The 14,101-nt window shown below is 44.8% G+C and overlaps 1 protein-coding gene across 4 annotated transcripts in view; it reads right to left on the bottom strand.

Annotated features, from left to right (window-relative positions):
• The window catches only part of LIPC (lipase C, hepatic type), a 151,247-nt gene that overhangs the window by 1,392 nt on the left and 135,754 nt on the right, over positions 1-14,101 (bottom strand). For all 4 annotated transcript variants that reach the window (XM_074366199.1, XM_074366200.1, XM_074366201.1 and 1 more), the window contains 2 exons: positions 7,263-7,380; positions 5,448-5,687 (listed from right to left, as the gene is read on the bottom strand). In XM_074366199.1, coding sequence (XP_074222300.1) covers positions 5,448-5,687; positions 7,263-7,380 — 358 coding nt within the window. The remainder of the gene's footprint in view (positions 1-5,447; positions 5,688-7,262; positions 7,381-14,101) is intronic.

Here is a 14,101-nt window from a genome sequence, read left to right as displayed (position 1 = left end):
TTTCATCCTTTGTCAAATACTCAAATTTATGTAACACATGCTATGATTTTTTTTAAATTAGATTCTTATGATCGCAAATATTTCCATAACTTCAGAGGAAAGCAAAACCCGAGTCAGTGAAAGTAATCAGCGCAAGGCTTCCCGGAGCTCTGCATGGTGTGATTTCAGTTCTGTAAGAACTGAAGAGTCCTCGGGGCAGTCCTGCTTTGTTCTCCTTTATATAGCTCATCAAAGACTTGGAGGGGAACTGTTGTTTCTTTCACTGCAATGCCCTGTCTCCACTGCAAACATTCAAACATTCGCATTTTCTTCAACTTGCTCCTCCCAGCCTTCCTTCTTTGGATATACTCCAGTTTGTCAGTGCCCTTCTTAAAGGTCCCTGGACATGAAGCCACTGTCACCAGCATCTTCCTGGCTCAGCCCTGTAAGCCCTGCCCCTTCCTCTTACATGGTTCTCCAGCCAAAGAGGACATCACTATGTGTTTTGGGTCTCTGTTGGAGACCCATGGCTAGAATGCTTTGGTCATTAGTTTGGCCTGAGATGCTATTTTGTGTTACCACCTTCAACTGCATCTATTAGGGAAAAAATAGCAGTAGTCACAGAGAATTGTAGTTTATAGCTTTTTTCTTCCCCCTTCAAATTGCATTCTATGATCAAGTCTTTACTAAATCAAACTTTTTAAATTAAGTTAAGAGTATTATGAGTAGTTATAAACGCATTCTTGAAAAATTCAAATAGTAAAGAAATACATGAAGTTGAATATTAGAGATCCTCTTCTTCGTCACCTTTCACTAATATCACTCCCCTCCCTGCTTTCATGGTTTGCTTTCTGTCTGTCCTTCCAGACCGCTTTCTGCACGTTTACACATATATGGATGTTCATATGCAAACATAAAGATTGTTGTATGTATTTTTCTGAAAAATGTCCTTGTCATCCAGTAAGGTACTTGGAGACCTGTTCATGTCAGTACATGTAAATCTAGTTCACTCTTTCACTGGCTGCACGACATTGCAGTGCCTTCAGCCGTTTTCCTATTGCGGGACGTTGAGATTTCCCCCAGTGGTTTAGTGTTTACAAACAGTCCTGCAGCAGACATTTTTGTACATATATATGCTTTGTGGACATTTTGAGCATTTCCCTAGGATAGACACCTAGCATAAAATTCTGGGGCAAGATTATGCATATTTCAAAATTTGATACTATAAGCTCCCTGAGACCAAGGGCTTTGTCTGCTCTGTTCACTGCTGGATTCCTGGTGCCCACAGCAGTCTGGCATAAGATAGGTGCTCACTAAATGTTAGCTGTTGAATGAAACTCCCCTGCAGAAGCTCTGTAATCTATACGCCAATGAACATTTTATGAGAATGCCCATTTCTTCACACCTTTGCCAGCTCTGGTTGTTATCCATCTTTTAATTTCTGCCAAACTAGTGGGTGACCAGTGATCATTTCATTGATTTTTGTTTTGTATTTCTATGATTCCCGTGGAAATCAAGCATCTCATTCCAGTTAGCCAATCACTTTTTTTTAATTAAAAAATTTATTTATTTATTCACTTTAATGGAGTTACTGGGGATTAAACCCAGGACCTCATGCATGCTAAGTGTGCACTCTACTATTGAGCTATGCCCACCCCCTGGCAATCACTTTTTATGTCCTGCCGTAGGACCAGTATTGTCTGAGCCTACATAGGTGGTGACAGTGAAGTCAAGATTTGGGTTCAGGACTGGCTGATGCAGAAGTCATTGGATTCTGCCTACATACTGCTTTGCCCACTGCCTGGCTCTCTAGGAATGCCTCTTGGCCTCCCCAAAGCCTGTTGCAGCACAGAGCCAACAGCAGCAACCTGAACTGATGTCCTTTTTAGACTTCCTCTGCCATGCAATAACCAGACCCTCACTGTTAAAGTGCGGTCTGGGGACCAGCGGCATCAGCAGCACCTGGGAGCTTGTTAGAACTGTAGACCTTCAGGGTCCATCTCTACCCACTGAAGCAGAACCTGCTTTTTAACACGATTCTCAGATGATTCGTGTGCACGCTCAAGTGTGAGAAGCCCTGGGATGGAGGGATGGAGCACATCATTAGTAAAATTAATGAAACTTGTTTTCCTAATTAGGTCCTGGAGTTTCTTTATGCCAGAAGCTACAATGCAGATATTTTCTGGTATCTCTCAGTGGTGCCTGGTACTGCGAAGACACATAGGAGGCACTGAGTTAAAAACAAAGTATAGGTCCTAGAGCCCTTCCCTCCTTTCCAGGATATACCCCCTGCAGTTCTGAGGAAGAGTTTGATGTACAGTTATCTTAATTTCCAGCTCTGTAACTCTACTAGATGAGACTAAGGAAGGTCAGATCAGTGGGGTTAAGACTAAGGAGGGAAGGAGCTGTTGGAAACCGCACATATACAACAAACGGGTCAGACAAACCGAATCTGAGCTGGGCTTGGACAGTTATTAACAATATCCTCAAGCTGTGAAACGTCTGTGAGTCTGAGGTTCCTAGTCTGCCCAGCAATACTACCCATTTCAGAGGCTCCCTGGGACGCTCCCTCGAGGGGAATGCTCTAGGGCACCTAGCTCAAGCCCACGGGGGCAGCAGGAGCTCTGTCAGCGCCCCTCCCGTCCCTCTCCTCTTTCCTTCTTCAGAGCCATGTGGGTGAGCACCCGGGGAGAAGGTAGCGTTGTGTTTTATACAACCTTTCAGGTCAAGGTACCTAGAATTGCCATGGCGAGCAGCCACTAACGCTGAGGAATTACTCTCTAGCTGAGAGAATCCGGGAGGGGTGGTGCTCAGAAGCAGAGCTGTTCTAAAGGGCCAAAAAGTCATGCAAGAATAGCTAAGTGTGTAAGAGGAGAGAAGCAGTTTAATTTTCTCAAATTGATCATGTGGAGAAGTCTGTTGGCAGACTGCAGAGTGTGCTCTTAGTAATTGCCAGGATTTCGTATCCCAGGGAGATAAAATCTCAGAGTGCGGTTGTATAAGGGACTCAGGGGGCATAAATCTGCCATGGGCCTACTCCTGGCAGTGAGACCCAGGGGGTGAGGGAGGAGAGCAGTTTGAGGTGAGAGGTGTGCTGTTTTCCGTCTCTGCTGGGGACAAGCCGAAGAGAGAAATGGGCTGTCCAACCAAGGGCAGTGGGAGAGGAGAGACAAGTTCCCTGAATACAGTGGGAGGAGATGGGAAAGGGTCTAGGGAAAGACAAAATTCTCCTTTCGTGGAGAACTGCAGAACCACAGGAAATCCTGATTGCCATAGCAAAATATGGTGGGCATCCCTCTGCTTTGCTGAGAGGACTGAAGGAGCAGCCGGATGTCCTTTCTTTCCTTCACTCCCTGTCCCCACGCCCACGCCTTCCTGTTCCTGGGGACTTGAGGCCAAGGGCAATCACACAGAGCCACGTTCCCTGAGGGTAATCCGTTAGTGCACATAAGAATTTCTCAGGGCTCTTATCATGAGATGTGTGTCCCTTCACAGACCACAGCCAACCAGAAGCTCTCCAGGTGGGTCAGGACTTGCTGCATGTTTAATAAGCTTCCCAGCGATCCCTTGGCACTCTCAGATTTGAAAGGCAGCACCACAGCCTGAGACTGTGATCTGTTAAAAGCCTTTCACCAGGTAAACAACAAAGCAGAAAGGTCACATCCAGATCCCTGTCACTCAAAGTGTGGTCCTTGGACCAGCAACACCAACATCACCTGGTGAAGTTTGAAAAGCACTGGGCTAGTGAGTTCTCAACCTCCAGAGGCAGGTAGCTATGGACTGTGGGCAGACAGAAGAGGCTAAACTGGGAATCAGAAGACCTGGGTGTAAATCCTGGTCCTTCCACCTATGGCTGTGTGAACTCAGGAGGCTCATTTCACCTTTCCGAGCATCTGTATGCCATGGTTAGGACACAGTGATGCCCATTTCATAAGGTAAATGCAAGTATTAAATTGTGAAAGTGCAATGGAATAAAGACAGTCTCTTTAGCAAATGGTGGGAAAACTGGACAGCAGCATGAAAATCAGTGAAGCTAGAACAGTCCCTTACACCATGCACAAAAATAAACTCAAAATGGATCAAAGACTTAAACATAAGCCAAGATACAGTAAACCTCCTAGAAGAAAATATAGGCAAAACATTATCTGACACACATTTCAAAAATGTTCTCCTAGGGCAGTCTACCCAAGCAATAAAAATAAAAGCAGGAATAAACAAATGAGACCTAATTAAACTTACAAGCTTCCGCACAGCAAAGGAAACCATAAGTAAAACAAAACGACAACCTACGGAATGGGAGAAAAGTTTTTCAAAAGGTGAAACTGACAAAGGCTTGATTTCCAGATATAAGCACCTCATATGACTTAACAAGAAAAAAACAAACCACCCAATCCAAAAATGGGCAGAAGACCTAAACAAGGAATTCTCCAGTGAAGAGATACAAATGATCAATAGGCACATGAAAAAATGCTCAATATCACTAATTATCAGAGAAATGCAAATCAAAACTACAATGAGGTATCACCTCACACCAGTCAGAATGGCCATCATTCAAAAGGCCACAAATGACAAATGCTGGAGAGGCTGTGGAGAAAGGGGAACCCTCCTACACTGCTGGTGGGAATGCAGTTTGGTGCAGCCACTGTGGGAAACAGTATGGAGAAAAACAGTATGGAGATTTCTTAAAGGACTAGGAATAGATTTACCATATGACCCAGTAATCCTGCTCCTGGGCATACATCCAGAAGGAACCCTACTTCAAAAAGACACCTGCACCCCAATGTTTGTAGCAGCACTGTTTACAATAGTCAAGACATGGAAACAACCTAAATGTCCATCAACAGATGACTGGATAAAGAAGATGTGGTATATTTATACAAAGGAATACTATTCAGCCATAAAATGACAACATAATGCCATTTGCAGCAACGTGGATGCTCCTGAAGAATGTCATTCTAAGTGAAGTAAGCCAGAAAGAGAAAGAAAAATACCACATGAGATCAGCTCACCGATATCCACTCATATGTGGAATCTAAAAAAAAAAAACCCACAAAAAACACAAAAAAACATAAAATACAAAACAGAAACAGACTCATAGAATACAAACTTGTGGTTGCCAGTGGGGTAGGGGGTGGGAAGGGACAGACTGGGAGTTCAAAATTTGTAGATACTGACAGGCATATCCAGAATAGACAAACAAGATTATACTGTATAGCACAGGGAAATATATACAAGATCTTGTGGTAGCTCACAGTGAAAAAGAATGTGACAATGAATGTATGTATGTTCATGTGTAACTGAAAAATTGTGCTCTACACTGGAAATTGTCACACCATTGTAAACTGACTATAACTCAATAAAAAAATTTTCAAAAAAAAGAAAAATAAAGGGAAAATAAATTGTGAAAGTGCTGGCACAGGTAGATGCTTAATAGATGTTAGGAGGACGTTGAACCAGGACTCACTCACCTTTGCTGGGTTTCTCCCGCTTTGACTCTGATGCTCTTCAGAGCAAGGCCTGAGTAGACGGGCTCTTCTTTCCCATGGAATGTTCCTCTTCCCCATGGGATGAAGCTTTGGACCACGTTCCAGACATTGGCCCACACCTGGTAATTTTCCCACTTGAACTTGATCATGATCAGCTCACCGATATCCAAATCCAATGTGATAAGAAAGGAATAGGTTTTATTGCTAGTAATTCCTCCGTTCCTTGAAGATGCAAAGGAAACCAGACCCAGTCAGTTGATTTGTAACAGGGAAGCAACGCTTAGGCACATTTGGGATGTGTTACTAGGTTTGCCTGAGTGACTTGGGGTGGTCTTTTCTCTGCATTTCCCAAGCTAGTGTTGGACAGACTATTAATAGAGATAGCAATAGATGTGCCGGGATCAAAAGGATTTTCCGGACTAGTAATATTGGGAAAACCATCCTATTTTTTGAGTTAGCATATTCAAAAGGCTCCAAGAGTTCTGTAATAATGAATCTAACTAACTTTGTTTAGCTCAGGCTTCGTAGTTTCTAGGTTTACAAACCAGAAAAACTGGCCCCAAAGAGATGGTGGGGCTTTGGTAGTGGCCTTTGGGCTATTCCATTCTCTGTAGGTGTGATCAGCACATTACAGCCACACCAGTCTTCTCTCCTGAGTAATGCTTTTCTCCTCCCCATATAAATAGAAACTTCTGTTAAAACAACAAAGGATAGCAGGAATATAAAAACCACATATAAAAAGGATGCACCAGTTTGGAGCAAGATTTAAATGCAGATCCTTAGGTATCATTATCAGCTTTACTCACTAATCTCCAAGACATTAAAATGTCCCAACAGTGACACAACAGCTAAATGCCCTTTGCACTCCTTAGAACAATCTCCCAGGGAGGAATTGGGGACAGTGCAGAGTTTACGCTGGATTTAGGGTGAGACAGGTGGCTGGAGGATTCCCTGGCTGGGCTCATCATAGCTCTTCCTGCAGTATGTTGTAAAGAACCGTTTAGGAATCCACCCACCCTACTAGGCTGGGAGCATTCCAGGGACAGGGTCCTCTCTGCAGTGCAGCTCACCAGCAAGTCCTTGCTGCGTGACTGAATCGGGTGATGATCTGAGAATTAAAGCTGGTGGCAATTTTCCAGAAGCTGAGGACTATCTCCCGAGTGGGTGAAGGGCTAGTGTCACTTCCCAAGGAGAGTTCACTCCGAGGGTCGAGGTGCTGAGAAAAAGTAGCTAATGGGCCTTTTCTAGCCAGTGAAGCAGGGGAGCCTCTGCGGGACGTGTGAGGCCACTCGCCATCTTGTGAGCAGGTGTGTTGCAGGGCGAAGGACAGATGGGCAGGGCTGGCCGTGCAGGCTGATTGGGATGGGAATGTGTGCCAAGTTGAATGATACCAGTTTTGTTTCTGGGTTACGGTTTTGAGGACTCACTGGAAAGGTGCTCAGGGCCTTCCTGGGGACACCTGCTCCAGCCGTCACCACTCCTCCCTGCTTGAATCTTCTTCCTGCACTGTGGACACAGACTGGCCACCTCTGGCTTCCTCTCCATTCAGCCCCCATCACATTGGGCCCATCACAAACAAGAGGGACATAAAGCAATTTATGGGTGGGGCTGAGGAGGGATGACGAAGTACTGGGCTTGGGTGGCTGTGCCTTCTGACAGGGTGTTGGGGGCAATCATAATGGGCTGAGAAGAGTAAGTTGTGTCTGGCCTCACCCTTGAAAAGCACAGAGTCCATCCAGACCCTGTGAGAAAATTAAGCGTGTCATCACCACGGGCGAGGCTGCATCTTGTACTCACAGAGTGATGGGAAGTTTCTGCTCTTCCTCTTTAGTTCCGAGGAGTGATATGGCAAAATTTACTTTTACTGGTTCCTCAGTTTGGTTGATGAACTGCATCTTGAACTGGTAATGATAAACTGGAGGAGAGGATGGAGAGGGAGAAAGAAAGAGAATTTAAGCTGGAATTTTAAAAATTAAAAATCTCATTAAAAAGTTTAAAAATGCAGAGGGAGAGGTCTGGATGGAGAGATACTCCAGTTTTTTTCTTGGTGGTGAGATTATGAATGCTTTTTATTTTCTTCTTTTTTCTCCACTGAATTTCCTAAATGTCTAAGTGGACTTGTATTGTGTTTGTAATGTAATAAGTATTACCCAACAAAAGAAGGCAGCTTAGGAGTCCAGTGTATTTGGCAATTTCTGGACGCACTCCTGTTGGACTGTTCTATGTATTTGGCAAGGGTCTCCTTTCATAAATCAAAGGATATATTGCCTTTTAGTCACCTGACAAAGGCAAGAGAACATACTGCCATTTTTACTTTTGCCTCTGTTTGATGGGGTCAGTTTTGGGGTGGGACGGGGCTCCAGCTGAGAAATATGCCTTAATGACCACTTTTCTTGTTCTGGGGCAGGTCCTGGGAACTAGCTCTGTGGGGTTCAGCAAGCCCATTTTCCAGTGGAAATAAGATAACTGTAGTTCTAGTACCTGGGCCTAAAATTTTTCTATCCTGTCAAATGTCTAGAATGTCCTTCTACTGGGTTGTTTGGAAGAGGGAAATTTGTTTTATTCTTGTTTACCTAAATACAGTCCATGTTTAATTAATAAAAGCAAACTGCCTGCTGTCAGATAGTGTTGCTAAACACTATACGTTGCATCACCTCATTTACTGGTCATAATGTAAAGGTATTGCTATTCTCAATCCCAGTTCATAAAGGAGGAAGCCAAGGTTAGAGAGGTGAAGTGACCTGCTCAAGGTCATAAACCAGAGTCTGTGCTCTCGGCCTGGAACTGCTGCCTGGGCTCAGTCTGCCTTGCTGCACCAGCCAGCTGTGGGGCTATTTTCAAAATTATCCCACCTCATTCCCAAATGACTGATGGCTGCTTGGACTTCTTTTTCTTGCTATTTCCATATTCTCTAAGTACTTGCAGCATTTTAGCTCCAAGATGGCATGTCAATTTGATTGCTAGGACTGCCTGGAGCCCTGTGTTGAGATGGGCTCTTTGGAGAACTGGTGTCTGCCTTGGGCAAAGGATAGGGGATTTATGGTATATTTGTTGTGTCTTTGCTTTTCCTGTTCTGGATAATGATTAATCCATGAGTCCTGATAAGAGCTTACACATAGTAGGTGCTTAATAAACACTTGTGGGATGAATGAACTGAAAGTCTGCTGGGGAGTATAATGATGTGTATGAACATTTAGCAAGATGGAAAGCACCTCTGAGAATTCAAGATCTGAGATTCAAGCTTTGTTGTAGAATTCCTCCTGGAAAGCATAGATCACGGAACCAGCCCCTTGCTCATCCATCCTATGCACCCAGCATGTGGAAATAAACCATCCTCATGAATCAATCTACTTACTCCCAAATGGTGCATTTCCACCTGAGGTTGGTAGCTGCACACAGACCTGACAGCAGCTGTGGCTAATGGCGTGTTGCCAACACGTCAGCCGCAGGGTCCTGGTGTGCTCGTACTGCTGGGTTTCTGTGTTACTTACACAGCCCTACCCTTCGGCATAAACCAATTTTCCCATTTGGGTTTTGTGGTGGATTGGCTCCAGTGCCCTGTGCATAATAAGTGCTCAGATCCTCTAGCCTGGAATAAAGTAGTTTGACGCTCTCAGGACTATGAGGCTGTGGATGGGAAGCAGAGGAGAGCTGTGAGCCCCAGCTGCAGGGAGGGTCCCTAAACGCTTGGGTGGCAGTGGTGGAGACAGGGACTCTGGTCTATCATCCTAGAAGCCTCTGGAGAGGTTTTACATTATTCGGGGCCTGTGAGGGAACTCTGTAACAAGTGAACAGTGTTATAAGTTGAACTGAGGCAAAAAGCAAAGATAACAGGCCATAGGCGTCAGGGTGGGGGTGAGGGGTGGGCTGTGGGCAGGATGATGTGAGAGAGCTGGCCTCAGGTTAACCCCCTAAGGAGGAGGCAGGGCATCTTCCATAGCTAACAAGAAACACTCATAGCAACCAGTTTAATATGTATCAGTTGGAAACATATGATACCCAGCCCAGTGCTAAAAGCTGTTGGGGATAAAGGAGTAAGAGTGTAGTTGGTGGTATGCATGATAATAACATCAGATAGTATTTATTTTGATTAGCTGTGCCAAGCACTTTTTATTTATTATCTCATTTAATCCTTACAACAGGTGATACTATTATTATCTCATTTTAGAGAAGCAGAAATGAAAGAACAGAGAGGTTAAGTGACTTTTCCAACATCACACAGCTAGTAAGTAACATAGCTGGGATGTAAGTTCAGGCCATCGGCTCCAGAACTTGAACTTTCAGATGTTTATATTCAGGACTATCATTTCAGGAAGTGCCAAGATAGAGGAGTAGAGAGACTCACAGCTCACCCTCTCCCACAAATACACCAAGAATTACATATACAAACCCAATGAATTGCACAGAACACCTACTGAACTCTGGCAGAGTGTCTTTCGCTTCAAAATTCAGGATTCTCGCAAAATCCAAGAAACAACAAGTTCATACTGTATAGCACAGAGAACTATATTCAATATCTTGTAGTAACTTACGGTGAAGAAGAACATGAAACCAAATATATGTATGTTCATATATGACTGAAGCATTATGCTGTACACCAGAAATTGACACAACATTGTAAACTGGCTATACTTAAATTAAAAAAAAACCATATTATATATATATATATATATATAAATTAAAAAAATACATATATATCAATTAAAAATATATATATATATATATATTCAGGACCAAAATCTTTATATACCCTAAGAAAAGACTTGAAATGTGGAAAGAGTTTTAAGTTAAAAAATGTCATAACAGAATTACTTAATGAAAAATAAATACCACCCTAAATATTCACCAGTAGAGGAATATCTTTGGACTAATAATGGTAATTACGATAATTACCACTCAGCTCTTTATTATGTCCCAGACACTGAACTATTGTTTCACATAATTACCTCATTTCTCTTGACTACAACTTTGTGAGATGACTACTTTAACCTCCCTCTGCATCGTTCTACAAATGAAGAAGCTGAAGCTCAGGAAACTGAAGTAACTTGTCCATTGTCGGGCAGCTCAGAACTGGCGAAGCTGCAATTAGACGTTAGTCTGCTGAATCCAAGTTCATATTCCCAATCATGTGATCTACTCTTAGGAAGTTGTTAAAAGATGTTTTTGGAATGATTTCAATGCTTATGAAAGAAGTGGGGAAAAAAACCCATACAACCATCAGTATACAAATTATATACTTAACAGGAGACTAACTCTAATAAAACAGAATGCAGAGAAGGAGGGGGAACCACAGAAGTCTCACCAGAGCTTATCTTTGGAAAGGGGAGAGTGATCATTTCTATTCTCTAATGCTTTTCTGCAAGTTCCTTATTTTCTACAATAAGCATGTATTCCAATTAGACTCTTACTGGAAAAAGGGAATTTTAAAAAGTATTAAGAAAACAGGAGAACCAGAAGCAGTGGTCCTGGCCTTGGAGGAGCTCGAGGCTGGTAAGCAGAGTGGCATCAGGTGACACACTAAGCACTTTACATACGTTATTTCAGTCCTTGTAATAAGACTAAATAAGGATAATATGTGGTTAGACTCTGTTTTCCACACCTACTCTTGCAGTCCCCATCTGCTCTCTGCCGAGCTCTGAGCCCCAGGCCTCAGCCTCTGGATCTCTTGCAGGATGGTTTCTGGTTGGGACTGACCCACCAAAGAGGCACCAGCAGAAGGAGACCTGGGCAGAGAAGAGAGAGGTGAAGGAGTTTTGCTTCCTGCTTCTGAAGCTCCCTCCTGCTTTGGAGCCTGACTATGTAGTAAGTGTGCCCCATGATGAGTGGCTGTTGGGAGCCTCTCCCCCACAGCTCCCATTCTCCTGGGCTAGTCCCCCTCCTCACTTCTCCTGGTGGCCTGATGTTAGATTCAGGGTGTGTCAACACCCCATGTTGGTTTCCTTAATCGCACCCACTCTCTGTAAGGAGTCCTGCCTGCTCTCTTCAGCTGACCCAGGTGAGTGGAGTCCTGCTTTCTGCTGAGACCTAGACAGATAACGATGTCAGCAGTCCTGGTCAATTACAGATAAGGAAGCAGAGATTTGGAGACAGGTCCAAGGTGACCCAGATGGTTAGAAGTGGAGCAGACTTTGAATCCAGGAGTCTGTCTGATTCTAAAAGACCCTTCCCACTCTCTCCTGGGGTTCTGGTTCTGGCAAGCTGAATCTGCCCTTTGAAAGCAAATGGTAAACGCTCAGCCCTTGAAGAAAAGCCACAGCCTAAATCTGCCTCCTGTGAAGCCACCAAGACAAAGTGCCCGCCTGCTTCAGCCTCCTGCCATCCATCCTGGGCCATCACAGCTGCAGATTCCTCTCTGCTACCTGCCTGCTGAACGTCCAGCCCCTGAGCGGGGATTAGTGTTTCATGTCCCTGCACTGGAGGTGGGATTTTGCCTTCCTTTGTTCTTAAACTGTGAATAGCAGGAGAATGATATCCACGCCTGAGATGCCATGGTTCCACAATTCTGGGGGAAGGGGTCGACTGAGATGATTGTGGAGGAAGGTCCCTTTAGCTCTTACATCCTATGAATGGGAATTGCCTGTGCCCTGCAGTGTCTCCCTGGAGTGGGACCTGTGCAGGAGGTCAGAACCTCCAAAGTGTGTCAGCTGTGAGGAGCCCGGGTGAGGCTGTGGAGGGAGGGGCACAGATGTGCGGGAATGTGGGCACCTCTGTGTCTGCAGTAGCCAGGTTCCAAGCCCAACGCACATTGATAGCACAAGGAATCCTGTACTTCCTGCACCAGGAAAGCCACTCTTGGAGAGAAATCTTGAAATGAAATTATTTTTTAAAAAATACGAAAGACACTTCCATGTTGAGAAGTAATTATTCGTTCTTATTTGGGATTTTTGTGTTTTTCCTTAAAAAAAAGAAAAACAGACAATTCGCCTCCCAATCTCTGCCACCCCACAGGACAATGATGCTGTTACAAAGATTGAGGGGAGAAGCATGAATAATTTTGCTCACTTTACCTTATGGCATGTTTAATAAGGATTTAAAAAAATGATGTAGGGAAAATGCTTTTGATCCTGTGACGGCAGAGGCCAGCACAACGCATTCCTCAGTTCAGGCAGGAGAAACTATTCCAGGTCTTATAGATGAAAAGCATGAAATAGTCCATTAACCCTGAACGAGATCCGGCAGACTCCACCTGGGGCAGAGATGTGAGGCCTCTGGAGAGTCTCCTCACCAGAGATGCCTCCTGGGGTTCAGACACCCTAAAACCCTGGGTTCCGATCCCATGTGGGCCCCACTGGTGCCACTTTAAAAAAACAAATTTTTTGTTTTTCACCAAGCAGCCACCAGGAGCACCAGGTTGTAGAATTTATAAAAAGGGAATATTTTGTTTCCTTTTTTAATTGTCTCATGGAAAAAATGATTCTGAATCATTAGCTATTGGCTCTGGGAGATAGTAGGACTCTGTTTGCAAACATCAAAGACAACTTTTTTTTTTTTAGACTATATGGATTTTCTCTCATGGAGATGGTAGGAATGAGATCTCATGTCTTCTTGCAGCACCCAGGCCTTGTTCCTGGGTCTGAAACGGTCCTAACTCCAGAGAGAGGGGGGGATGAAGATGATGTGAGTGAGAGGCCTGAGGGTGTTCTTATGCAGGGGCTTACCGTCAGAGGCAGCCAGCACTAGCGGGGGCTGGTTGAATGAAGCCAGAGCAGAGCAGGCTCACGGGAGGAAGGGAGGGAGCAAGGATCTATGCGTGTGCATGTATGTACTTGGGTTGGTGACCACATTTGGGCTCAACAGCACCATCCCATTTATGTGATGCTGGTGTTATGAGATTGGATGCTCGCCCCTGCTGCTGGGGGTGGAGATGGGGGAGAGTGTGTGCATGTGTGTGTATGTGTAAGGGATGAGGAGTGAGAGTGTGTGTCTGTGTGAGGGGTGAAGACTGTTAGGCTGATTGGCACTGGCCGTCTGTGGTTTGCGCCGTGGCGCCCCACGTGGGATGACAGAAAGTGCACTCAACTGAGAGCTAGGAGCCTCCTAGAACCATCGTGAGGGCTTGGGCGCTCATTGCCTTTCTGAAGCTCAGTTGCCTCACCTGTAAAACAGGTGTTAAAAGCTTCCTCACAGGGTTATTGTGAGGATGTGACCCGATGGCATATGTGAAAGTGCCTGGCTTCTCGAAGGTGTTGACCAGTGACGCCTGTTCCCTTCCTCCATGCTGGACTGACCAGGAATGGTTCAGAGCCCGCCCTGGTGCCAGTGTTGGTGGTTCTCCCTCATGCTGGGCCACACACAGTCACTGGGTGGCTGAAGAAACTGAGGCCCACGTAGGTTTTGTCACAAGGTCAAGGTCACTGAGATGGTTGGGAGCAAAGCCAAATTCTGGACACTCCTTGCCCCGGTCCCAAGCCTTGGCTCTCTCTGCGGTACCCACTGATTCTTCTGGAACTCCCTTTGGAAAGCAGTGAAAACCTTCCAAGGAAGTAGCTGAGAAAAGCCAAAGACAAACAGACCCCCCCCCCCCACAACAAGTCACAGTTTGGCTGCTTATCTCAGTAACCAGAAGAAAAGAGTGCTGTTGTCAGCTGGAGCGAATTCCCTCCGGCTGGACGGGGCCCAGAGTGCAGGGGCAAAGC

Source organism: Camelus bactrianus, chromosome 6, assembly GCF_048773025.1.
Source record: "Camelus bactrianus isolate YW-2024 breed Bactrian camel chromosome 6, ASM4877302v1, whole genome shotgun sequence".
Classification (NCBI taxonomy): Eukaryota; Metazoa; Chordata; class Mammalia; order Artiodactyla; family Camelidae; genus Camelus; species Camelus bactrianus.
The sequence above is the reverse complement of the archived record's forward strand: the minus strand, read 5'-3'. Positions and strand labels throughout refer to the sequence as shown.